Raw genomic sequence first — 24,166 nt, forward strand, 5'->3', positions numbered from 1 at the left:
AGAGGAGGAAGCAGACTCCCCGCTGAGCAGAGAGCCCGATTCAGAACTCAATCCCAGGACCCTGAGATCATGACCTGAGCTGAAGGCAGAGGCTTAATCCTCTGAGCCACCCAGGCACCCCCATTCTTCTTCTTTTTTTAAAATCATGTCACTATGTTCCCAGTCTATTCCCAAATCCCCTAAGCTCTATGTATGCGGGGGAGGGAGCTCTGGACAAAGGAGAACTGTCCTGGCCAGACTTCAGAACTATCATCACAGCTTGCCTCAGGCCACCTCTGCCCCCTCTACGTCTCTCAGGGGAGGAGAAGAGACACCCCTCCCTCAAGCAGGAGGAACGGCCTAGAGTCTCCCCAGGGGAGCCAGGGATGGCCTGACTCATCGGAGAGCCCTCTAGCTGCTTCCCTGGCAGTTCTCCATAAATGTGGTAAAAGCCAGGGAAGATGGCCAGAAAAAGCTGTGGCCCAGGCACTCTGACCCCGGAGTCTGAGGCACAATGCCACTCCCAGCTTTCCAGTAGACCTCTACCAGTTGCATCCTCTCTCTGGGCCTCTCCTGTCCCACCTGTAAAATATGCACCATCTCTAAAGGTCTTTCCGTCAACGATGAGTGTTGGGGACACGGGAGAGGACAAGACCAGAGGCCAGAAGGGTCTCTGGAAAATCCGTAGCCACTATCGGTCTGTCTCACGGTGGTCTTTCTTTGTTGCCAGTTGCAGAGACCCAGTGGTCACCCTATCTGTAGGATCAGCGTGGCACCCCTGCCGGGAGTATGGTAAGGAGGTTTAAACCCTGGAGGGTCCCTGTGGAACTCTCTGACCTCCATCTTGAGGGACTGTCATTTTCATTCACTGCAGATAGTCCCTTTGTTAGAGCTTGGCTTCGGATATGCTCAGGGCTGGTAAGATGTCATACCTCTCCAGAAAGGTGTTTCAGCCTGGGGCCGCTTAAGGCAGAAGAGCCTCTAAGACCTGAACCAAAGGAATGGGGCGGTAATGGGGGAAGGCCAGGCAGTGAGCATCGCGCCCCCATCCGGGGGTACATGTGCTGCATGGCGGAGGGTTTGAGCATTCCCGCGGGCCACAGGAGCTGAGGCCATGTTCTGCATTCCAGTAAGATGTGAAAAAGTCAGCCTGTTGACTAGCTGTGAGCCGCTCAGGGCTCAGAGGCAATGGCGCTATCCCAGTGAGGTTGCCTGGGACCCTCTGACCTGCACCCTCAGCTCCTGCTTGTCTGTCCTCTGCCTTCCCGTCCCATAGAAGAAATCTGCTCCAAAGCTGCTTTTTCAGTGTTTAAGATACACTTCAGGATCTGCCTGGGAAAAAAAATACAACTGAGGAATAAGATATACATTTAAAATCCCAGAAGGACAGAATCCAGTCAGCAGAGGCCCTGGAAATCCCAGGATCTTCCCGATGGGTGGGTGGCAATGAGCTGGGAACCCTTTGCGTGCAGGAACCTCTCTCGGGACATGGTTGCATATTTCAGGGAGGGGGTGGCCCCTGTCGCAGGTCTTTGGTGCAACAGTGAAGAGCACAGGCTTTGGAGTCAGGTGGACTCGAGTTCAAATTCTGCTCTCCCACTAACTCTCTGAGCCTCCGCTTCCTCTTCTGCAAAATGGGAGTGAATATAGCCCCTAGCTTAGAGAGTAATCCTGAGAAATGCATGAAGAAAGCTTACGTGCAGAGCCTGCACCGCGAACTGCCTCCTCCCGGGAACAGTGTACCAATGAGGAGGCAGAGGGAGAAACTGGGCAAAAAGCTGGTAGGAACTTTAAGGATGTGAGAACCCATAGTCAGACCCTCCCCGTCATCCCTGCTCCCTACGGACGAGTCCCTACAATGACAGGGGTGGAAAATGCACGAATTTCAGCCACCCCCTCTGCTCATCCCTCCCGGCATTCCTCTGCGCCCTGCAGAAAGAGTGACCAGAGCAGACCAGGCAGGACCTCTGCGCGAAGGGGTGCAGTTCTGAGACTATACCACGAGGTGGAGCTATGCCCCTGCTAATCCGTGTTTCCTATACCCAGACTGAAGCCACTTGGGTAAAGCCGCCTTTTTAATGTCAGGCACTGTGCTGGGCACTTGGCTTTCATGATCTTGCTTGATTTTCTTTCCTTTTTTAAAGATTTTATTTACTTGTTTGTCAGAAACAGAGAGAAAGAGAGCACAATCAGGGGGAGCTGCTGGCAGAGGGAGAGGGAGAAGCAGGTTTCCCACAAAGTAGTGAGCTGGATACAGGACTCAGTCCCTGGACCCTGGGATCATGACCTGAGCTGAAGGCATCCAGAAGCCCCATTCTTGCTTCATTTTCAAAGCCACCTCTTAAGGTCAATATTATCAGCTTCATTTCAGAGAAGTGATATGACTAAATATGGAGGCTAGGAGTCAGAATTCATGGGCTCAAATCCCAGTTCTTCAGCCTACTAGGATAGTTAACCTGCCTGTGCTTTGATCTCCCCATTTGAGAAATGGGGCTAATATTAGCAGTAACATTATGGTAGTTAATAGACTTTAACTATTTGTTTGGTTTTTTTGTAGGCTCCACACCCAGCGTGGAGCCCAGTGCAGGGCTTGAACTCATGACCCTGAGATCAAAACCTGAGCTGAGATCAAGAGTCAGATGCTTAACCCACTGAGCCACCAAGGTGCCCCTTGAGCTGCTTGTTTTTGTTCTGTGTCTGGCCCTGTGCTGGGCACCTCACGTGAACCATTCATGTGGTCCTCACAGCCACCTTAGGAGGTGGCTGTTAATATCTCTGGTTTGCAGATAAGGAAACTGAGGCTTAGAGAGGCTAGCTGCCTGTCCCATTTTCACATAGACAGAGTGAAATTCCAACTCAGGTCTCCTGGCAGAGAGCAGTAGGAGGTGCCGGTGACTAAAGGCTCAGGGAAGAGACACCCCAGGTTCTTGTCCTGGCCCACAACTGTCCATTATGTCCCCCACGCTGCTCTGGCCTGTTTTCCCACTGGTACTACAAGAAACAGGAGGATGTAGGAAGCCAAGCCCTTTTGCAGTGCCCTGGCTCTGTGACTCACAGTATGGCAGCCAAGAGACCCCATCCTGGAGGTGCCAGAGCTGGGGCCGAGGGAACGCACAGTGAGGGAAGGAGCCCAAGTCCACCCTGCACAAAGCCACCCCTGAGCTCCAGCCTCTCTAGGCTTCCTCATGTCCCATGAACCCATGGCCTGAGGACACCCAGCGGTGGCTCACAAGGCCATTCTGGCCCAGTGACACACATAACAGCCTCCATTCCCCCAACCTCCTTTTCCAGCACCATCTTTGTGAACAACACGAGAGGTCCTGTAGGCCTGGAGCAGAACTGCGTGGAACCAGATGGGGAGACAACGAAGGGAGACGGAGGGAAGCAGAGTGGCCTTTGGTGTTCTCCCCAGAGTCTCTGCGGTGCCCCCCACACCTGGTGTCCTTGTCCGGCGATGAACAGCCCTGGGAGGTGGCCCGTTGCCAAAGAATCTGGAGTGGGAGGGCTGTTGGTTCTTTCAGACAACAAACACAGTCAGGTCACGTTTGATGTGAATCTGATTTATGCAAATATGGAACAATGTCCTGAGAAACATTAATGAAGTTTCACTTTGCGACCAGAAAGTTAATTTTTTTTTCATTGTTAAGAGCGTACAACTAAACACACTTCAGTCTCTCCCTCCTTAGGAAGAGTCAAGGTCCTTTCCTTTGGCACCACATTCCCTCCAGTTCCCTACCTCCGTCTCTCTTCCCCTTCTCAGCCAAGGTCCCCGGAGCTGAGCTTCTCAGCCTTGAACTGCACAAGAACCACCTGGGGCTCTGTTGGAATGCAGGTCCTGGTGTGGTTAGAGTGGGCAGAGACATGAGGTTCTGCCTTCCCAACACGCTCCCTGCAGAGACCGCTGCTATGGGTCCCTGGGCCACCCTTTGGGCTGCAGGCTTGTCTTGGGCACATCCAGTGCTCTGCCCACCTACTTTCCATCAGTCACCCCACAACCCAGCCCCCACACCAGGTCCTCAACAATTTCCATGTGGAGAAAACCTTGGGACCCTTGTTGGCCTCATCTTACTTGGCCCCAGTACAGACACTTACTTCCTCCTCCTCGAAACCAGCTCTTCCTTTGGCTCTGCTCCCCTGACTGTCTTCCTGTCTCTCTGCCCATGGCACCTCGCCTTCTCTCGTGGGTACGTATATCCATGCTGGCCTGTCTATTCCTTCATCCCAGGCACTGTGATCTCTTCAGAGCTCAGCGTGCAGCCCCAGCCGGGGCAGTGGGGGTCAGCCTAGCCTTTTGAAGAAATATTAGGGAAGAAATACCCTCTTTCTGCTAGGGTTGTTAAGACAGGGTATGGCCCCAGAGCTGCCAGGGGCTGTTTCTGCCACCTCTTGGGTATAGTCAGTCCGAGAACGAAGGCAATGAAGAAGAAAGCAGAGCCACAACATGAAGAGAAGCACAGTCCTGAAGATTTCCTTTGAGCACTGGGATTCAGCCGTGCCTGAAACCCACGGACCTTCAGGTTATGGGAGCAAAACTTCCCTGTCCCACTTAAGTCAATTTCGGTTGTGTTTCCCATTACAAGCAACCCGAAGAATTCTGATGGAAGCAATTAACAAACACATGGCAGTTGCCTCTGTGTCAGCCAGCTACAGTGGGCAGTGAAGCACATCCCAGACAGACTTTGGCCTTCCCGAGTTGACCATCGTGTGTGTGTGTGTGTGTGTGTGTGTGTGTGCGCGCGCGCGCGCGCATGCGCCCAAGGAAGAACCCTATTCAAAACCTAATGGCAGAGAGTGAGCAGGGCCAGTGGAGTGAGCCAGTGAGGGCTTCATGGAAGAGGCCCCCTGAAGGATGGGGAGACCTGTAGGCGTGTGACATCCTCAGGCCTGGCTCAGGGCACTGGGAGGAGGTGAGGCAAATAGGTCCGGGAGGCCAGAGAGGAGGCCCTAGGGGTGCTCCAGAACAGACAGAGAGCCTGAGAATGGGGGGACGTGGAGATCCCAAGAGACCACAGTCCCAGGAGGAAAGATAGGCAGCTCGTCTGGTTTCTCCAGACTTCATCCTCCCCGTTTACCGGACCAGCCACCGCCGACTGCTCCTGAACTCTGCCTCCTTCTTTCACTTAATGTCCCCCCAGGCCCTCCTCCCTGGGATCAGCACCTGATTTTAGAGAGGGGCTTCAGAGAACTGAATTGCCCTGTAAAATCACACAGCTGGTAAGAAGCAGGGTCGGAATAGAGACCTTGCCCCTTGCCCACCCTCTGACCTCCCCTGCGGGGGGGTGGGGTGGGGGGCGGGCATTGTGGAGCTATCTTTGCTGAGCACTTACTATGTGCCAGGTCTGGGAGCTTAAACCTCACCTAATTCTCACACCACTCTCAGCAAATTGGCCTTCCCGATCTCTATATTGCAAAGGAGGATTGGAGACTCAGAGAGGCCATGTAACTTGCTTAAGGTCGCACAGTAGAAAGTAGGAGGGTTAGGACTTGAACTGAGGTCTGGTTAATTACTAAAAGTCCCAGCAAGACAAACATACTCAAAGCGACCCCAGATTTGGAAACAATGCCAACATCTAATCTTCTGTCTTATCCATCGCCACCTATATAATAATGTCTTATTATTTCCTCTTTCAAGTCCCAAAGTGCTCAGTTCAATCCAATTCAGTGTTTATGAAGCCCCTTCATCAGGACGGGGCTGTGTGTCCAAGACAGAGTGAGGCCTCTAGAGGAAAATTCTGACCATTTGTAGGGTTTTCAAAGGGCAGAACATTTTCAAGTGTATTACCCCCACAGTGCGTACCTGTGCCTCAGGTGTACTGAGGCTAGATGCACATATGAGTGCTCTCTGGGGCCCAGAGCACGGCACGGGGCAGGGTCAGAATGGAAGCTCCATAAATACATGATCGATGAATGGATGGTGGGTAGGTGGATGGCCGAAGGGAAGGGAGAGTGGATGGGAAAAGGCAGGAAGGGAGGGATAGGATTCTAGAATCTTCTCGCTGGACGCTAGGATCTCATCCCCTACATTTATCTATTCAGCCAGTTGGCCAGCCTGTCAATTAACTTGTCTTTTGCACTTTAACTCAATATAGTGCTTAGAGGGACCCCCCATGAGCCAGGACCTAGACACAAGGATGTCAGACACAAAGATGGCAGAGCGGTGAGACCTGACACAAAGGAATTCCAATCCAACAGAGGAGAAAGAGGGAGCACACATTCCTTCCACTAATGCACTTTTATGGAGAGCTTCCTCTGACACTGACCTTGGGTCAGTGTCACCCCAAAGGGGTGCCGGTTATCAGGATATAAACGAATGTGTAGTGCGAAAAACTCTGAGCACAGACTCTGGGACCAGGAGACCTGGGCTCAGATCCCCAGCACTGGCTACATCTGTGACCCTGAGCAATTCACTTTGCCTCCCTGTGCCTCGGTTTCCTTGTCTATGAAATGGGAACGAAGTAGCACCGGCCTCTGGTGGTTTGGGAGAGTGAGCAAGCCTGAGTCCATGCTCTCCGACACTCCTAAGCTGAGGGCTGTGGCTTAGCCACCACCCTGGGGGGCGGCCATCATTGGGACAAGTTCGCCTCGGGATCTAACATAGGGCGTGGCACTCGGCAGGTGCCCCATAAATGGTGATCAGATGGAATAGTAGTCCCAGCTCACAACAATTTATATTTGTTAAATGATTGAACAAATGGGTACAGAAGAGGAATGAGGAAAATGAGAGGTGAAAAAGCAAAACACATTGTATCTAAAATCAGAAAAACAGCAATGTCAAAACTGCGGCATGTACAACTAAAGGTCTTCAGACAGCATTGTGACTTGATTCACTGTTATGTGTAGCAGTCATGAAAATGACAGCGTGTCGGAAAACATTTGTTACTCGGATCTTTCTTCTTTGCCAAGAGTTCCTGGGCGGGCAGTTCAAGTGTGGGAAACTGGGGCCTCTTATAAATTGGATGAATTATCTGTACCTGACTGATTTCAGAGGAAAAAGGGACAATCCTTTTAGCCTTTTTATAGTAAAATAAAGGAATATCACTCAGTGGGTGAGAGTGATCCCTCGTCACCTCTGGAAAGGGGGGCGGGGTGGGGGGTGGGGGGACAGAGCCTCAGCCCAGCCACACCGCCCCCAACTCTTGGTCTCAGTGGGCTGGATGACCTTCTAGGACCTTTCTTGCCAGGAAATTGAGCCATGTTTGGAAAAAGATACCAGCTCAGAGGTTAAGAGCTGGGTCAGTGGGACCAGGAAGCTGCCACAGTGGGGATTAGTAGTCACACTGAGCTAGCTTGTCCCACTGCGACAGCTAATCCGTAATGCCTCGCTGGAGATTCTCAATGAGAAATTCATCCCACGACCCTCAAGGCTGGGGCCCTTGTCCCCAGGAGGCAAATACCTGCTATGCAAGGAGAACCCGTACCCTGGAGAGGGGAGAGAGGGGGGCCGGACGGCACCTCTTCTCTTTCCGGGATGACTTGGACGCCTGGGCCTGGACCTCAGATGACCTCTGAAAGGAACGATCTCCCCAACCACCACCAAAGACCTTTCCCGTGTCCCCTCGCACTCACGGCCTGGGGGGGCTTAGAAGGTGTCTGCGGTGACACGGTGCCCCAGCATCGTGCCAGCCCCACACTGACATCCTGTCATGGTGTGTCGTAGCAGATGGGAGCAGCACTGAGCCCCGCACCTGTGCCCAGAGCAGAGAAATGGGCTCAGAGAGGCCAGGGATGCCCGAGGCCACAGCTGAGGGGAGAAGTTGGCCTGGCCAGCCAAGCCCACACTCCAGGCAACCTCCCAGACCCAGGGTCATGAGGAGCAAGCGGGGGCCAGAGAAGAGAAAGGAGAGGTGGGTTGTACCATAACATCTAGGGATAGGTGGATACGTGTGGAAAGTACTGGAAACAGAGCACCATGGTTTTTCTCCTTGGGGAGCCACCTGGGGACAAAGTCCCTGACCTGTGTGTAGAAATCCTAAAAGCAACTCAACGAGCATTTCTTCAACAAGGGGTCATTATGGCACTGAGGACGTGGCAGGGAGCAAAACAGAATCCCCACCCCCTAGAGCTTCCTCGGCAGATTCTCCCATTAGAAAGCACCCACAGGATGTACACATGATAACTGTCTGCTCTTTAGACGGGGCTGACACTCATGGTGTCCACTTTACAGATGAGTAAGCTGAGTCTCTGAGAGGGGAAAGCCACAGGACCAGAGAACGGCAGAGCGAGGATTTGAACCCAGGCCTGTTGCGTCTCAATGTCCCTGTTTATTGCAGTAATGATGATGACAACAGTGACAGGGATTCTTGGGGCACCTTCTCCAGCAGGAGCCCAGCTGGGCTCTCCACCCCCATCTCCGCATTTAGTCCCCACCAGTGGCTCTTCTGAGGTAGAGACCATTCTAATTCTCATTCTGTGCTAAAAATAAATAAATAAATAATAATAATAATAAATAAAAATAAACAACAACAACAACAAAAAACAGAGGCTCAGGGGCACATGGGTGGCTCAGTCGTTAAGTGTCTGCCTTTGGCCCAGGTCATGATCCCAAGGTCCCAAGATCTAGCCCTGCAATGGGCTCCCTGCTCGGCCGGAAGCCTGTTTCTCCCTCTCCCACTCCTGCTTGTGTTCCCTTTCTCTCTGTCTCTCTCTGTCAAGTAAGTAAATAAAATCTTAAAAAAAAAAAAAAAAACCAGAGGCTCAGAAAGGTGAAGGCACCTGTCTGCTGTCACACAGTCATCCAGGGGCTCATCAGGACTTCCCAGCGCATGAGGGTCAGAAGCACATTCAGTGAGCAGTGAGCATCCTGGGTGCACCGTCTCAGTCCATCTTCTCCGTGATGCCAGGGTGGTACGGCTCTGTGCAGGTTGGGGAAACTGAGGTTGGGAGCAGCAGAGTGACCAGAAACCAGCAGTGCCTATAATCGTCATGTGTCAAGGGCCTGCGGCATGCTAACCCCTTTCATGCGGGTTGTCCTCAGAAACCTGAGGCTCAGGGAAATGACGCCCTTCATCCAGGCTGTTCAGCCAGCAACAGGTGAGGGAGAGGATTGGAACCCAGGCCTACCCAAGCCCGGAGCCAGGCTCTGAGCATCACCCTCAGGGCCCCCTCAGTACCCTTTTGATTTCCATGGGCCAATGCTAGGCCTGAGGACTGAGCCATGTTCCCCCAGGGCGGGAAAAACTCTCCTCAGAGATTTCGGCACTGCCCTCAGCTCCATGCCCCATGGCTGGAGGAAGAGAAGATAGAGCTTTGCAGAACTCGGTGCTGGACAGCAGGGCCGGGAGGAGGTGGGGGGCAATGACTGGTCCAAAGCCTCCCAGCAAGTGCCTACTGGAGGGTTCTGCTGGACCCGGACTCTCCCTGCTCTGTGCTCTCATGGTGGAGCCTGGGTCCGTGCGAACAGAGCTAGCTCCCCAGCCACCAGTCCTCTCCCACCCTTATCCAGGCCAAGTTCGTGTGAAGGACAGGCCCGCCGGGAACAGAGGAGCCCTCTGCCAGGGCCCCCCAGCCTCACGCCAAGTGGCACACTGGGGTTGCTTGTGGTCTGTTCCGGGTTGACACAGGCCCAATGCAGCAGGCGTTACAACCAACTCAAACAGCAGAGGCCAAGGGATAAACAGGATATTCGAGCTCAAACAGCTGGCCTCAGTGCGACAGGGGTGAAAGGACCGTCCCCGGGGACCCAAACACCCAGTTCCTGTTTGCGAAAGGCCTGGCCGAGCCATCCCCTTTCCCTGGACCTCGGTCTCCTCCATGGGTAAAGGGGCTCTCAGGGCCTCCTTGGGGCTTGGGGTTACTGTCTCCTAGCCCTGCCCGGTCCTGTCCGCCGCATAGTCCTTCCTTTCCAAGCTCCACGTTCCTCACCTGAAAAACAGGGCAGTAACATGCCCCACGGGGTTGCCGAGGGGCTGAACCCAGATGAAGCAGAAGCGCCCGGGACAGAGCAGGAGCCGAGTAAATGGCAGTTGTTCTTCTCAAAGGTCCGCTCTTAGGGTCTTGGCTTCAGCAGGATGGTCAGGCCACACTGTAGAGTGCTATGCACTTGAGCTGTAGCATTGCAAGGGTCATGTCTAGGCTGAGCTGGGGCTCCGGAGGTTGGGCTGGGGTCACTGCTCATAGGACTCAAGGCACAGTGCACCTCTGGGCCATCCAGTGCGATGGCTTCCATTTCTAATCAACCGCGCCCCACCCAGGGTAGCTGGGACACAGACTGCCCCTGGGGCTCCCAGAGCCCCTTGTCCAAACTAGCTGGGGAGGGACAGGAACTCCAGTGCCTCTATGGTACATATGCTTCCTAAGTCATTTTGTTCAATATTTTTTGTACAGCTATTGCACAAAGTAAAATATTCCAACAAAACTAAAAGAGATACAATAAAAGAGGAAGAGAAGCAGGGTCCAAGGTGACTGTGTGGCCTTGGACGTGTACTTCTTTTCTGGGCCACAGGCTCTCCAGACTTCTCGGCAAGGAGGTTAAACTGATGCGCTCTAATCTTGCTCTGGCTTCGGGCCCTGCAATGCTTCCAGTGTAGTGTGTGACCCTCGAGCAGCCATCAGAAGGGAGGAGGCCAATGTGCCACTATGAATGCCTGAGTCGGAACTGCTGTGGGAACGAGTGGCAGGAGACCCATTCATATGGGCCTAAGCAAAGAAAGAGGGAAGAAGAATTTTATTCGAACTGAAAAGTCCTGGGATATAAATGACTTCAGGCACAGTTGGATCTAGGTGCTCAAACGACATTTTCTCATTTCCTTAGTATTGGCTTCACTCTCCAGTGGGCTTTGCCAGATCATTGTATCTAAAATCGTTAGAGAGCAAAACAGACCCAAGTGATCTATGGAGACCCAAATCCCCCTATGTAGGATGTGAGCTCTTGCATCTGAAGCAGCGGTAACATGATCTCTGGGCTTCTGTAAGAAGTTCTCTTTGCAGGCAGGGAAACATATCCGTGTTGTTCATAGAAGTCTAGCTTGTGCCGACTTGTTCTTGCACGAGCACATACATACACGTGTATATGTGTGAACACGTATGTATATGTGCTTGTTCAGGAATCCCACACCACTGTCGGGAGTAGCATCTGGAGAGCCAGCCTCAGGAAGAAGGAAGCCTGGTTTCTCCCCACTTTGGTAGAGTTACACCAGACTTGGGGGTCCCCTAGATGCTTCAGCAGAAGGGGGCCCTGGAGGGGCAAGGTCCTGTCGTCATGTGAAGCGGGCCAAGGAAGCAGCAAAGGAGTTAATGACTGGGAGAATATGGCTCCTTAGGCAGCAGAACTCTTGAGCTGCTCAGGCGAGGACAGGGTCCACTACTCACTGACCTGCCTCTGTGCCACCCCAGGCCCACCCCAGGGGACAGAAGCTTCTCATCAACATCACCTTAGAGCTCAGCTGTGAGTGCCAGTGGGAGGGGCAGTAGCCATGGTGGCTTCCAGAGGCTACAGTGGGGCAAGGCTGGGGGTAGAGGTGGGGGGGAGTTGGGGAGAGGAAAGGAAAGAGGCGAGAAGCCTGAGCCCTGAGCAAACCACATTCCTGCAAGGTGGTTGGGCACAGGCAGAAAGGAAACCTGAGGGGAGGAATCATAAACATGTAGATCACCGTTTAAGCACTAGGCCAAGGAGATCTAGACTCATGGCTCTAGCCATGTGAAGCCACACAGGACCCCAGCAGTTACCTAGTCCAATTTCTGAGCATCTCTGGTGATGGGGACCTCACCACCTACCCAGGTGGTAGCTGCTCTACAGGGTCCTCCAGGGAGAGGCTTGGAGCTTTCCAAGGACCGATCAGGGTCCCAGGGACCCATGCGACAGGAAGGGCCCAGAGCACAGGGCGGTTAGCTACTTGCTGGGGACAGGGAACCAGTTCAAACAAAAAATCCAATTGTGGTGATTTGTTGTGAAAAGAGTAGCAAGTTGCTGAGGGGAGGGAGCATCCGGCTATCTCAGCTAGACCCTCGGGGAGGTTCTGAGGAGGCAGAGTCTAGGGCTGGGGACAGCTGGGGAGGAGAGCTCTGGGCCGAGAGCACAGCCTATGCAAGGGTCCAAGGCAGGAAAGAGGGGGGCATCTTTCTGGAACAGAAGGAAGGCCAGTAGGGGCTGGGAGAGGCAGGTGAGTTTTGAAAGGCAGACAGCAGACGACACACGCTCTGTGGGCCACGGTGGGGACCCTGGGGGTGGGCTGAGCGACGCCTCTCTGGCTGCTGTGTTGACAGAGGAGCAAATGGGAGCAAGTGGGCAGAGGGAGACCGGAGATAAGGCTGTTGGGACGTGCCTTCTGACACTGGCTGTGCAGCCTCAGGCAAGGCTCTTAACTTTTCTGGGCCTCACTCTTGCTCACATTTGGGGCGGTAATGGGGGAGGGGGCAAATTTCGTTTACTCTCAGGAGGAACTCTCTGCCAACTAGATGGAACCACAGGCAGGCTTCCATGAAGCCCTCCGCCGTCAAAAACATTCACACCGAGGCTGGCTCCATTGAGCCTGGTGCTGAGGGCACTCGGATACCGCAGGAGCGTTAGGCAGAATGACCTCCCTGGTCCCTGACCCTGACTCTCCGTGGGCCACAGTTACAGCCCCTCCTCTGAACCTGTCCTACTGGGTGACCTCAGACTGGTTGCTTCCCCTCTCTATACCTCAGCTCCCAAGTGAGGACAGAATTAGCCGCTTGATCGCTATGGGGCCTCTCACCAGAATGTTCTCCTGTTCATCCACTCTCAGTCCTTACCTCAGCCCCCATTCACGATGGCCGCTGTCTTGGCTGGCCGCTGGAGGCTCCGTGAATTTTGTCTTAGCCTTGGCGAAAAGGTCTCTACATGTCCATCCACTTCCGTTCAAGCATCCCGGGTGACCTTTCGGTTGGAAATCTCTCTGCTCATCCTGGACTGGGTTTATTTACTTTGGAATCTCTCTGGATGGCCCTGGAACTGGTGCTAGCTTCTGTGGGCAGCCTCCCATCCTGTCACCATCCTATAAAGGCCACCAACACTCAGCAGAATCCCAGCGGGACCATACAGAGGAGCAAGGATTTACGACCATCCTCCTCCAAACCTGTGAGTGGTGGGCTTTCCCCCGATGGCACCCCACATGGTGATCTTCAGAATGTTTTGGGGGAAAGAGGCAGAAGTATGGGGCCACTTAGATTAGCTAATATTCTGAATATAGCATATTTAGAGATAAATTTTATTAGAAGCATCAAACCAATGAGCAATGCAGGGTCATGACATGGTGTCCCTTTATTTGTTCATACTTTTATTCAGCAAATATATATTTCTCATTCCAAACTAAGTCCAGGTTTTTTACTGGGGGCTGGAGAGTGAATAGTAAAGTGGGTTGTGATCTCTCCCCTCAGGAGGTCACAGCCTTGTGGGAAAGGCAAACAAGTCATCACTAAATGGCACCAGAACTCTGATCAGAGAACAAAAATGGCAGGATGATGTGGTGGGACCCCCTAATCTCGACTCTAGGAAGGGAAGGGGCCTAGAGTGGGCTTCGCAGAGGGTGTGGTGTCTTACTAAAGCTGGAGAGTCAGTAGGAAATGACTTAGGTAAAATTGCAAAGATGAGGAAAGATGTTCCAGGCAGAGGAGCCAGCATGTACAAAGGACTTTTTTAAAAAAATTTAATTTAATTTATTTATTTGACAGAGAGAGATCACAAGTAGGCAGAGAGGCAGGCAGAGAGAGAGGGAAGCAGGCTCCCTGCTGAGCAGAGAGCCTGATGTGGGGCTCCATCCCAGGACCCTGGGATCATGACCTGAGCTGAAGGTGATTAACCCACTGAGCCACCCAGGTGCCCTATGTACAAAGGACTTTTGTGTAAAGAGCACAGACTTAGGGCTAAGTGTGACTTTTCAAATTTCAGCTCCTCCACTCACTGGCTGTGTACCTCTGGACAAGTTGCTCTAGGTTTCTGAACTGACTGCCCATCTATAAAACAGAAGCGAACCACATCTATCTTACAGGAATGTGAAGTTAAAAATAATAGGTGCTTTTCAAGGGTGCTTATCTGGGTAATTCTCACTCCTGTCCCTCCTATGACTGTTCAGGTGTCAAGTCAAGATGCTTCAGCTTTGGAAACTTGTTCTCGTATGTGGCCTGATCGCTGGGACCTCAGCATCCCTTCTTGAAAATCTTGGTGATAATCTGAGTAATACCGTGAACAAGCTGAAACCTGCTGTTGAGAAAGGACTCCAGACCGTTGACAATACACTTGATTGTGAGTCAGGACACAAGTGCCTCCTAAATGCTATCCCTGCATTACCAGAGGCTACCACCAAGGAATGCTATTTACGGGTAGTTTACCAAGAAAGTGGGCTGTTCAGTTCTTGGTTCATTCCCTTATTTTTCTGAGAACAGGGAATCTCAAATGAATATCCTCTTATATATTATATCATGGCAAGTTTTTCCTAATATATCCATAGGATAAGTTCCTAAAGTGGAGTTTCAAAAGTTCGGAAGGTATGCACAGTTTAAATTGTAGGAAGTGTTGACAAATAATCCTCTACATTAATATTCTCTCCAAAAGTCTTGGAAAAGTGCCTTTTTCTCTACTCCCTTGACAGCATTGGTATGGACAACTTAACAGTTTTGCTAATATCATAGATAAAAGATTATAGCTCATTTCACTTTGCATTTCTCCAATTATGAAAGAATTCACTCATTTTTAATATTTTATTCACTATTTACATATTTTAGCACAAATATTTTGTTCATATTTATAGCATATTCTTCTGCTAGGCTGTTCAGTTTTCTTACTGACATGTATTAATTCATTGGAAATTAAGGAAATTAGCCATAACTCAGCCTAGGTAGCTTTAAAGCCACCTAGCTTTACATTTAATCATGTCTCTTTTTAATTCTTATTTCTTAAAAGAATTTGGCTTTCTTTTCATTTTCAACATTAGCACACTGATAAACATTATAGGAGGAAGTAAATGCTATGTCTACCTTTCAAACGCTGTCAGGGCTTAGGTCTTGTTAGGGCTTAGAGCTTCAAAGATACAGAAGGGACCACTCTCCAATTTCACTGTTGGGAAAACTGAGTTCAGAAACAGAAGTGTCTGGATCAAGGTCACCTAATGAGTTACATGACCAAAAAGAGTTTTATTGAAATGAACTCCATTTGTTATACCATTATAACTAGGTAGATACCATCCACTGCACAGCCAAGTTGGAAAACCATAGTTAACATTTCTTCTCTTGTACAGCCTTTGTTTTTCCTTGAGTTAATAATTGCCTTGTTTTTCACTTGAATTATTTGCTACACATAATTCTTAATTCTTTACATATGCAATATTCTACATCTGCCATGTCTATCTAATCCCTCTTTTCTCTGGAGTCCTTCCATTAAGACACTTTGTTTTTGTACTCCTGTATGAATTGTTGCTCTCTGGGCTTGCTGCAAAGCTGTCATTCTGGGACTCCCATTTGCCACTTTTATGAGGTGGACCATACTTTTTCCTGGATTCTAGATTCTCTATTTCTTATTCTCTCATTTAGTTTGACCTAGTTTTTCAAACTTGCATGAACATCTCAGAGCAATAGACATTCTCCCTGTCTCGAGTCACAAATAGAAGCTGGTGTACAAGCAATTTGAATTGCCTGGTTAATTGATCACTTTGTTTATTAATGATGAATATATATTAGTAGGAAGGCAGCATGGAAGGAACAAAGGCTCCCCAGCCGCATGAATTTAGGCACATTTCTTAACCTTTTGATCCTTTATTTTCTCATCTGAAAATGCAGATAAAACCATATCTAGCTCATCTGTGTTATTATGAAGAGTAAATGAAATAACATAGGCAATAGTCTTACTTGGTGTCTGGTACATAGTCACTGCTTCCTAAGTGATGCACGACACTAATGGCAATTGTTTTTTTTAGCTGTCGTTCAGAAACTGACCTCTGACTTCAAGAAGCTTCAGGAATCCAAGGCTTGGCACCTGGCCCAGGAGAAGGTGCAGGAAGTGAAGAACTTGGTGAACGATGCTCTTGCTAAGATCACACCAGCTAAGGATGAGACTATGGGGTGAGTTTGTGCTTCAAGGTGGAGATCTTTGCTCCAAGAAAAAGGAACACGCATCTTTGGGGAGGTGAGTTTAAGGTCAAAGACAGAAAGGTTGATAAACCTTGTTGTCCTTGAGTCAAGGTGGTCTGAGGCCAGGTTCATCAGAGCTTGAGCAAATTAGAGGCAGGGCTGCAGGGTCAGTCTGGGCATCTCATGGGTTCGGACTTCCGTGTTATGTAATTTCAGGATCAGGGTGAAGATCCTCTCAATCCTTACCTCCACCTCTTTGGTGGTGCCTGAGGTCCCCTTTCCAAGGAGTAAGATGTTCTTCAAATATAGCTGAGGATGAAAGTACCAATCCCCTTCAGGAGAGAGAAGACAAGTTCATACCACATTGCTGGCTTCATGCGTGGAGTTTGGGAGTCAAGCAGTTCTGGGTTTGAATTCTGATTCTGGCACTTATTCCTCCCTGAATCCCTGTGGGCAATTACATCTGTCTGAGCATCCGTATGCCATGCCATAACATGGAGAGGGTCAAACCTCTGAATAGGGCGATTGCGAAGGCCAAAGTGGTGAGGCCCAAATGCTCAGCCTGATGCTGGCATAGAGAAGCATTCGGACCATGGCTGGCCCGAGGAATGCCAAAGAGAAATTGTGGCTTTCACACAGGTTGAACATCATTAACTCCCGCATCCTGAAAATCAAAGCGGAACTGACTCCTGATGGTGAAGGCATTAACATAAGGGTCCCCATCGTCGCTAATGTCACCCTGGCCCTGTGAGTATGCATTAGAATCTGGGATTTGGGAGAGGCTGTGCAGCATGGCCAATGATCTCCACACTGGAATCGGGCTCTTTCCCATGTTACCGTGTGACCTTGGGTCTCAGTCTCCTGCTCTGTACATGAAGGGGCCTTTCCCTGCTCTAAAATCTGAAGCTTTGAAATGTTATAATGAACTCTGGCCGTAATCAAGCCTCTTTGAAAAGAATCCTCCATTAAATATTTCTGAAATCATCACATTTCTCTAATTGTAAAATCTGAAAAACTGAGAAGACATGAGCACTCATAACTCTTTTTTTTTTTTTTTTGAAGATTTTATTTATCAGAGAGAGTCGGGGGGAGAGAGCGAGCACAGGCAGACAGACTGGCAGGCAGAGGCGGAGGGAGAAGCAGGCTCCCTGCTGAGCAAGGAGCCCGATGTGGGACTCGATCCCAGGACACTGGGATCATGACCTGAGGCCGAAGGCAGCCGCTTAACCAACTGAGCCACCCAGGCGTCCCGAGCACTCATAACTCTTTGGCAAAATTTCCGCCAGCATTATTTCGTCTTGTGAGATTCTCTTTAAGTAACAGTGACCATTACGCTCAACATCTATAGTAGTGTACAGTATATAATGAAGGGCATGGGTGAAGAAGATGATCTTAAAGCATTTTGATTACTTTAAAAGAGAGATAGGAAAATGAGTGGAAGGAGAGAAATTGAGGACCCAGGGATTCCATCCTTCATTAGCTATGAGATCTCGGGATGGTTACTTAACCTCTCTATACCAATGTTTCCCCATTTTGAAAATAAAGATAATAATAGTACTTATACCTCATGGTATTGCTGTAATGATGACATGGATTAATCCAGGAAAAAAAATTTTTTTCTTTCACAGATTTATTTATTTTAGAGAGACAGAGAGAGGGGACGGGGAGGATCAGAAGGAGAGGGAGAGAGAATCTCAAGCAGACTCCCCGCTGAGTGGGAAGCCCCACATGGGGCTCGATCTCATGTCCCTGAGATCATGACCTGAGCCAAAATTGAGAGTCAGATGCTTAGCCCACTGAGCCACCCAGGTGTCCTGAAAAAATGCTTTTTAGAAATGCCTACCATATCATTTGCCCTCCGTAAATGTTAACTGTTATTATTATTTTCATTATTAGGGTGGTGTTAAATAAAACTGTTATACGGACCAAATGGCAAGAAGCCCTTAATGTCGATGTCCAGTAAGAATCCAGACGATGCTGACATTACCCACAGACAAGCTGGAGGGTTAAATATCCACACAGGTGGAGGAACCCTAGGGCACCTTGGAGACCTCTGTTCACTGGGAATCTTATCTCCTGCAGGCCTGTCATTGGCAAGGTCAACCTGAAGGCCTCGCTGGACCTCCTGACTGCTGTCAAAGTTGCAATCGATCCCCAGACCGGCACCCCCCGACTGATCATAGGGAAATGCAGCAGTGACCCCGACAGCATCTCGCTCACCGTGCTGGACAGGTGAGGCCCGTCCATCTCAGAGGAGTGGGGCACTCGGAGGAGTGGAGGACCCCTAGCTTCCGCCCTATCCCCGTACCCCATAAGGTGGCACAACGTGGCAAAGGAACACAGGCTCTGGAGTCAGACCTTGGTTCAGGTATCAGCTATAGACTTACAACTTTGTGAACAGCTTAGCCCCTCCGAGCCTCAGTTTTTCCATCTGTAACCTGAAGGTGACAATAACATCTCCTCCCTGGCTGCTGACCGGACCATCTGGGAAACTAAAGTGTTGAGCCCAGAGCCTGGGTGCACGCTCGGCCCTCAGGGATAGTGCCATCCATGCTGACCGTGTCTTCTTGTTTTCCCCATTCCCAAGACAGGAGTGTTGGCCCCCGATCCCTTGGCAGCTCTGTCAAACCCACTTCCTGCTTTTGGAGTCTCTGTTGTTCCCCGCAGCACATTGCGGGTTATTACTGCTTCTTGAAAACTTGACCCCTTTATCATTATGTTATATCCCTCAACAACCATAACAGTAATAGTAAATGGTATTTTCCTTCCTGCCTCTGTGTGGGAGAGGGAGGAGAAGTAAATCCTTACCAGGGGCTCTAATTTCAGATTGTTCCCAGAGTCCTCCATTCATTTGGAAAATTCCCGAAATCAGAGATCTTAACAAACCGAATCCTCTCCATTGAAATCACAGATCCCTGCTAATCCATTATCTACTTCTTTTTAAGATTTTATTTATTTATTTGACAGATAGAGAGATCACAAGTAGGCAGAGCAGCAGGCAGAGAGTGGGGTGGGGGTGGGGAGGAGGCTCCCTGCTGAGCAGAAAGCCAGATGCGGGGCTTGATCCCAGAACCCTGAGATCATGACCTCAGCCGAAGGCAGAGGCTTAACTGACTGAGCCACCCAGGCGCCCCTCCATATCTATTTATTAAACTGTGTGCATGCAAGGGCAGGTTTGGTGGAGGAAGAGGGTGGTGGGGAGGCAGGGTGACCCTGGCGGCAGCTGTTGGAGAATGGTCTAGAAGTCAAAACCAGGGGCAGGTTGGCTTTGGCAGAAACAAGGCTGGGTTCTCAGCTCTCAGACCGGAGGGCCATGAGCAGAGGTCACTCCACCGTACCCCCTCAAGGGATCTGATCAAGGCATCTCAACCCCACGTACCAAAGAAAGGCTCTCCTGTCTGATGTTACTGGGGAAGGCTGGGATGTCAATGGAAACCCTGAACCCTGCTGGATACTGCCTTGTCTGCAGCCCCGGGGACTTCATCCTACCGCTCTGGGTCTCAGTGTCCGCATCTGTGAAATGGTCTTCCACTCTGTGGCCCAAGACAGCTCAGCCCAAGCACTCCCACCGCCAACCAGGCTCAACCCTCCTACCACTGCCCTCTCGCTCACTCCACTGCAGACACACTGGCCTTTTCTAGCCTCAGACAGGTTCCTGCCCACCTCCAGACCTGTGCACATGCTCTTCTGGCCTTCTAGAACACCTTTCCCCTCACTTCCACGTACTTCTCAAACTTCAGGTTCTAAAAAGGGTTCTTCCTCTTCTCCCTCAAACTCATCTACTCTTGGCCTCCATAGTAATTGTCACAAGCTGTCATTCTACGTTTTTCCAAAGATTTTATTTATTTATTTATTTATTTATTTGAGAGAGAGAGAAAGAGAATGAGTGGGGGTGGGAGGAGCAGAGGGAGAGGGAGAAGCAGACTCCCTGCTGAGCCGGCAGCCCAGTGCGGGACTCCATCCCAGGACCCCAGGATCATGACCCGAGCCAAAGGCAGACACTTACCCCACTGAGTCACCCAGACCTCCCATCATTCTATATTTACTTCTACGTTTACTTCAGTCCTTCTTTCAGCCAAAAATATTTGCTCATCTGCTCTGTTCCAGATAGGCTCTGAGCTCTAGAGAATGTATTGGTGACAACAGACAAGGACCCAGCTTTCCCAAAGGCCTCCCTTAGGCAAGCAGTCAGGGAGGGCTTCCCTAAGGAGGTGTCGGTCAAGCTGAATGCTGAAGGTGGGCAGGAACCAGCCTTAGCAAGACCTGTTTGGTGTCTAGGTACCAGCTGGAGCTATTTGTGCTTTGCTCATCCCCACGTCCTCAGTGTAGTCAACGTCTGGCATGCAGGTGGTGATCAGAGTGGGATCTTAAGCCTGTGATGAGACTCTCACAGGTTGAGGTGAGCCTCTGGTCAGAAGTGGGGAACCCACAGGCTCAGGCTGTGGTTAGAAAGGCATTGCAGCACTCCTGGGTTTACCTGATTTCCAGGTGCTCAGCCATCTCCCCCTCCCCCACGCCCACCCCCACTGTGTGGCCACTCTGCCCACGGTTTTATCAGTTGCTACTCTTTTCCAGCCAAAATGCTATGATTGAGAAGGCCGTGAACACCCTGAGCAGCTTCCTGACAAAGACCATGTCCCAACTGGTAGAGAAGGATGTGAGTCCTCCACACCCTGGGGCCCAGAGCCATGCGTGGGGGGCGGGGGTGGGAGCGGTCAGGTGTGCCATTCACAGGAGCTACTGTACTCTCTGAGTGCCTTTTCTTCTTGGGGGCAAACTCCTCATTGGCCTGTCAGCTGGAACCTGTGCCCCTCTGCTCAGCCTGGGGAGAGGGAGAAATGACAAGCGGAGGCCCCACATTAGCTGAAATCACTGGATCCCAAGTTTGGGTCATTTGCCATACCCACCTACTCCCAATATGCCTTATTAGCTAGTGTGGTCCTCCTTTAGACAACGCAATTTTACTCAAGCTTATTTAAATATGTATTTTAAAAAGAAAACTATCTACCATAATTAGAAATGCATATCATTCAGATAATTAATTTAAAAGATAACAGGCCTATAAAATTGGTATTTTCAGCTATGCATCACACAAAACCATTTTTACTGCATGCCCAAAGTTCCAGAGAGTCTGAATCCTTCTGGAAGGCGGCTGGGAATCTGGGTTTAGGAAAGAAAAACCCTCCAGGTGGCTCCATCACTCATTGGACTGGAGCCTCAGGACTCAAAATACGGTCCTCTGCCCAGCAGCTCGGGGGCCCTCATGTGGGAGCTGGTTAGAAACGCAGGCTCTCAGCCCCCCAGCCCTGCTGAATCAGAATGTGCACTTTAATGAAATCTTCAGGGAACTGTACAGAGTGAGAAACTCTCTGCTCTATGGTGCCCAGGACCCAATCTGATTTCTTAAAATTCCAGGGTTCCCAAGTTCAAGGTTTCTAAGAGTGTAGGATTCTGGGATGTTTAACACTCTAGATTCTCAGGGTTCTAGGATTCCAACGTTTTAAGGATTTAGAATTCTAGCATCCTATGGTTCTCCCGTTTGGGACTTTTAGGTTTCTATTGTTCTAGAATCCTAAGGGTCAAAGGTTCTGAGATCTTGGTGGGTGGGTGGCAGTGTGGCCCCAGCTGATAATGATCTGTTCTCCTCCCTCTCTCTCTCTCTCCCTCCCTCCCCCTCAGGTGTGCCCACTGATCCATGCCTTACTTTCCACCGTGGATGCGTCTCTTGTTCAGGACGTCATTGGTAAGTTACAGCCTGGGGACCGGGGGTGCTTTCTCTCTGCAGCCTTCCAAGGGCAGGTGTACACCCTGTGCCCACCCCAGAGCAGGTGTGATCAGGGACCCCTGGAGAAGCAGGAGGACCCAGCGTCTGAGAGAGCTGGGAGAGTGTGGCAGGACCGAGGGGGTTCTGTAGGCCTCTGTGAGCCTCTGTGAGCTCTCTACCATCATCCCTCTTTAAATCTGCGGAACCTTCGTGGCAGAACGATGTGAGAAAGAAGGATGGGCCAGATCTGGGTTCAAATCCCGACTCTGCTATTTAGCAACCGTGGGGCCTTATTCAAGTGGCTCTGCCTCTCTGAGCCTTGGTTTCCTGCTGGGTGAACCCAAGATTAGAAACACTGGAGGGTGATGAGTGGATGAAAAGAAAAAACATAGAGTCGAATATCCAGTAAGCAATACTAGTAAACACCTGCCCTTCCCTTTCGCTCTTTATGAAAAGCTGTGGGTTCGCCTCCAGCCATGCGGGAGCTGTCTTTGGCCTTTGAGTTTCTAGGCAAGGCTGGGGTTGCTCGGAACACTAGAGCAACAGAAATGGGGTAAGTGAAGGTGTCAGGGTCCCGGAGGCGGCCCTTCTATGGAAACAGCCATAAACCAGTTTCTTGGGCAATCGCTCTGTGCTTTGCATACCCCATTCCACTGAATCCAACAAACCTGTGGGGTGGTTACTGTCATTATACCCATTTTACAGGTGAACAAACTGAGGGTCAGAGTGGTAGACTGACGTGCCTGAGGTCCCATGGCTGTCAGACTGACCCCCTGGAGAGTGACAGCCTTTGGGGTCTGGTTTCTTTTGGAGACTGAGGCCTGCTATTTATTTTATTCCTTCAGATAAATTACAAAAGGAAAACCACCCACAAAACGATGTCTGAAGAGGGAGATGGGGAGGACTGCTGGTGATGCCCAACTGAAGGTAAGGGGTGGCTCTGTGCCTCATATAGAGGATGAGGCTCCTCTTCTTTTTTTAACAGTAGGCTGAACCCTAATCTTAGTCATAGACTGAGCTGTGACCCTGGCCCCAGCCTGAGACCTGATCCTGGTCATACCCTGCATCCTGAGCCTTATTCACATATCCAGACTGAGCCTAGATCCTGCTCACAGACTGAGATTTGACCTCAATGATTTACTGAGCAATGACCTCAAATCATAGACTGAGCCCTGACCTTGATCTCAGACTGATCCATGATCCTAATCCTACACTAAGCCTTGAACCCTAGCTCCAGTCTTGGCCTATGATCAGTCTTTTCACATCTGCATTATTCCTAAGGTGAGAGGAGAGGACAATAAGGGGAGGAGCGGTTAGGGCTACGTGCCAGAGACAAACCCCAACCACAGATGCCAGCCCCCTCTTCAAGGCCTTCGACTCTGCAGGGGATTGTAGGAAGGAGTTTGTCTGGCAGTGTCTGATCGCTGTGGTCTCGTTCCAGATCGGTGCCCCGTGGCTTGATGGTGTCCCTGGTAGCATCTCCATCTGGGAAGGTGCTGCCACCCCTAGCCTGAGCACAGCCAGAAGGGACCCTCCCAGAGATGATTCCTTGCAGTCAGGACAGCAGCCTCTGTGCTCACCACCCTCCACCCCCTGCAATAAAAGACCATTTCTGCACCCTCCTGTGTGGCCCATTTTATCCCTCCTTTGGGATTAAGGGGGAGAGGGCAACTAGAGGGGTAGAGACCTGGGTGGGAGCTGGAAGGGACCTCTGGGACTATTCAGCTTGTTTTATAAATGGGGACACTGATGCACAGAGGGGGAGGGCAAGAGACTGTCCCAGGGTCACATAGCCAGTTGGTGGCAATGGCAGACTTGTTTCATCCATTCACAAGCTCAGCCAAGCATTTAGTGAGGGGAGGGCAAGAGACTACCCTGGGCCAGGCAGGCAGTGAGAATGGGACAGTCTCATTTGGGGTAAGCCCACCCAGGATCTTTCTCCCTTCCCCTCCAGAGACTTCTAAGAGGCCTTATGGAGGATGGGGCACACTGGGTCTGTGGGCTCAGGAGTACAGGGACGAGTGACACAGGATCAGAGGCCTGAGCCAGATCTCAGCCTGCCCCTCCATGCCCTCCAAAGGGCTAGGATTTCCCCCGCAACGGAGATCAATTCAAGCAGCACCTGAGAACACCCATGGTCTCTCAACGCCATGGCTCACCTGCCTCCTACCTCCAGCCCTGAGAGCCTGTGCACCTACCAGCCAGACTGCACAGGTCCCTGCTTGCTTGGCAAAGCCAACCACCTAGAGGGTGCTCAGCCATCCCATGGAGACCAGCTCCTCTCTCTGGCAAGACCCCTCCACCCACACCCTAGAACTCAGCTCACCCCAGGCTATGCCTGGCTGTGATCATCACTCTGGGATGCTAATACCACCACCATCATGGACAGCTGACTTTGCTGGC

The 24,166-nt window shown here is 50.8% G+C and overlaps 1 protein-coding gene across 1 annotated transcript; it reads left to right on the forward strand.

Moving 5' to 3' along the window:
• The first annotated feature begins 12,903 nt into the window (after positions 1–12,903).
• On the forward strand, positions 12,904–23,380 carry BPIFA2 (BPI fold containing family A member 2). Its single transcript, XM_004746626.3, has 9 exons — positions 12,904–13,015; positions 14,010–14,179; positions 15,846–15,990; positions 16,639–16,746; positions 18,082–18,231; positions 20,575–20,656; positions 21,679–21,742; positions 22,609–22,690; positions 23,205–23,380. Exons 2-8 carry the CDS (start codon positions 14,023–14,025, stop codon positions 22,647–22,649), a joined length of 747 nt encoding a protein of 248 aa, XP_004746683.1. The 5' UTR covers positions 12,904–13,015; positions 14,010–14,022; the 3' UTR covers positions 22,650–22,690; positions 23,205–23,380.
• Positions 23,381–24,166: the final 786 nt, after the last annotated feature.

This window comes from Mustela putorius, unplaced genomic scaffold (assembly GCF_011764305.1).
Source record: "Mustela putorius furo isolate JIRA1106 unplaced genomic scaffold, ASM1176430v1.1 tig00000743_pilon_pilon_pilon, whole genome shotgun sequence".
Taxonomy (NCBI): Eukaryota; Metazoa; Chordata; class Mammalia; order Carnivora; family Mustelidae; genus Mustela; species Mustela putorius.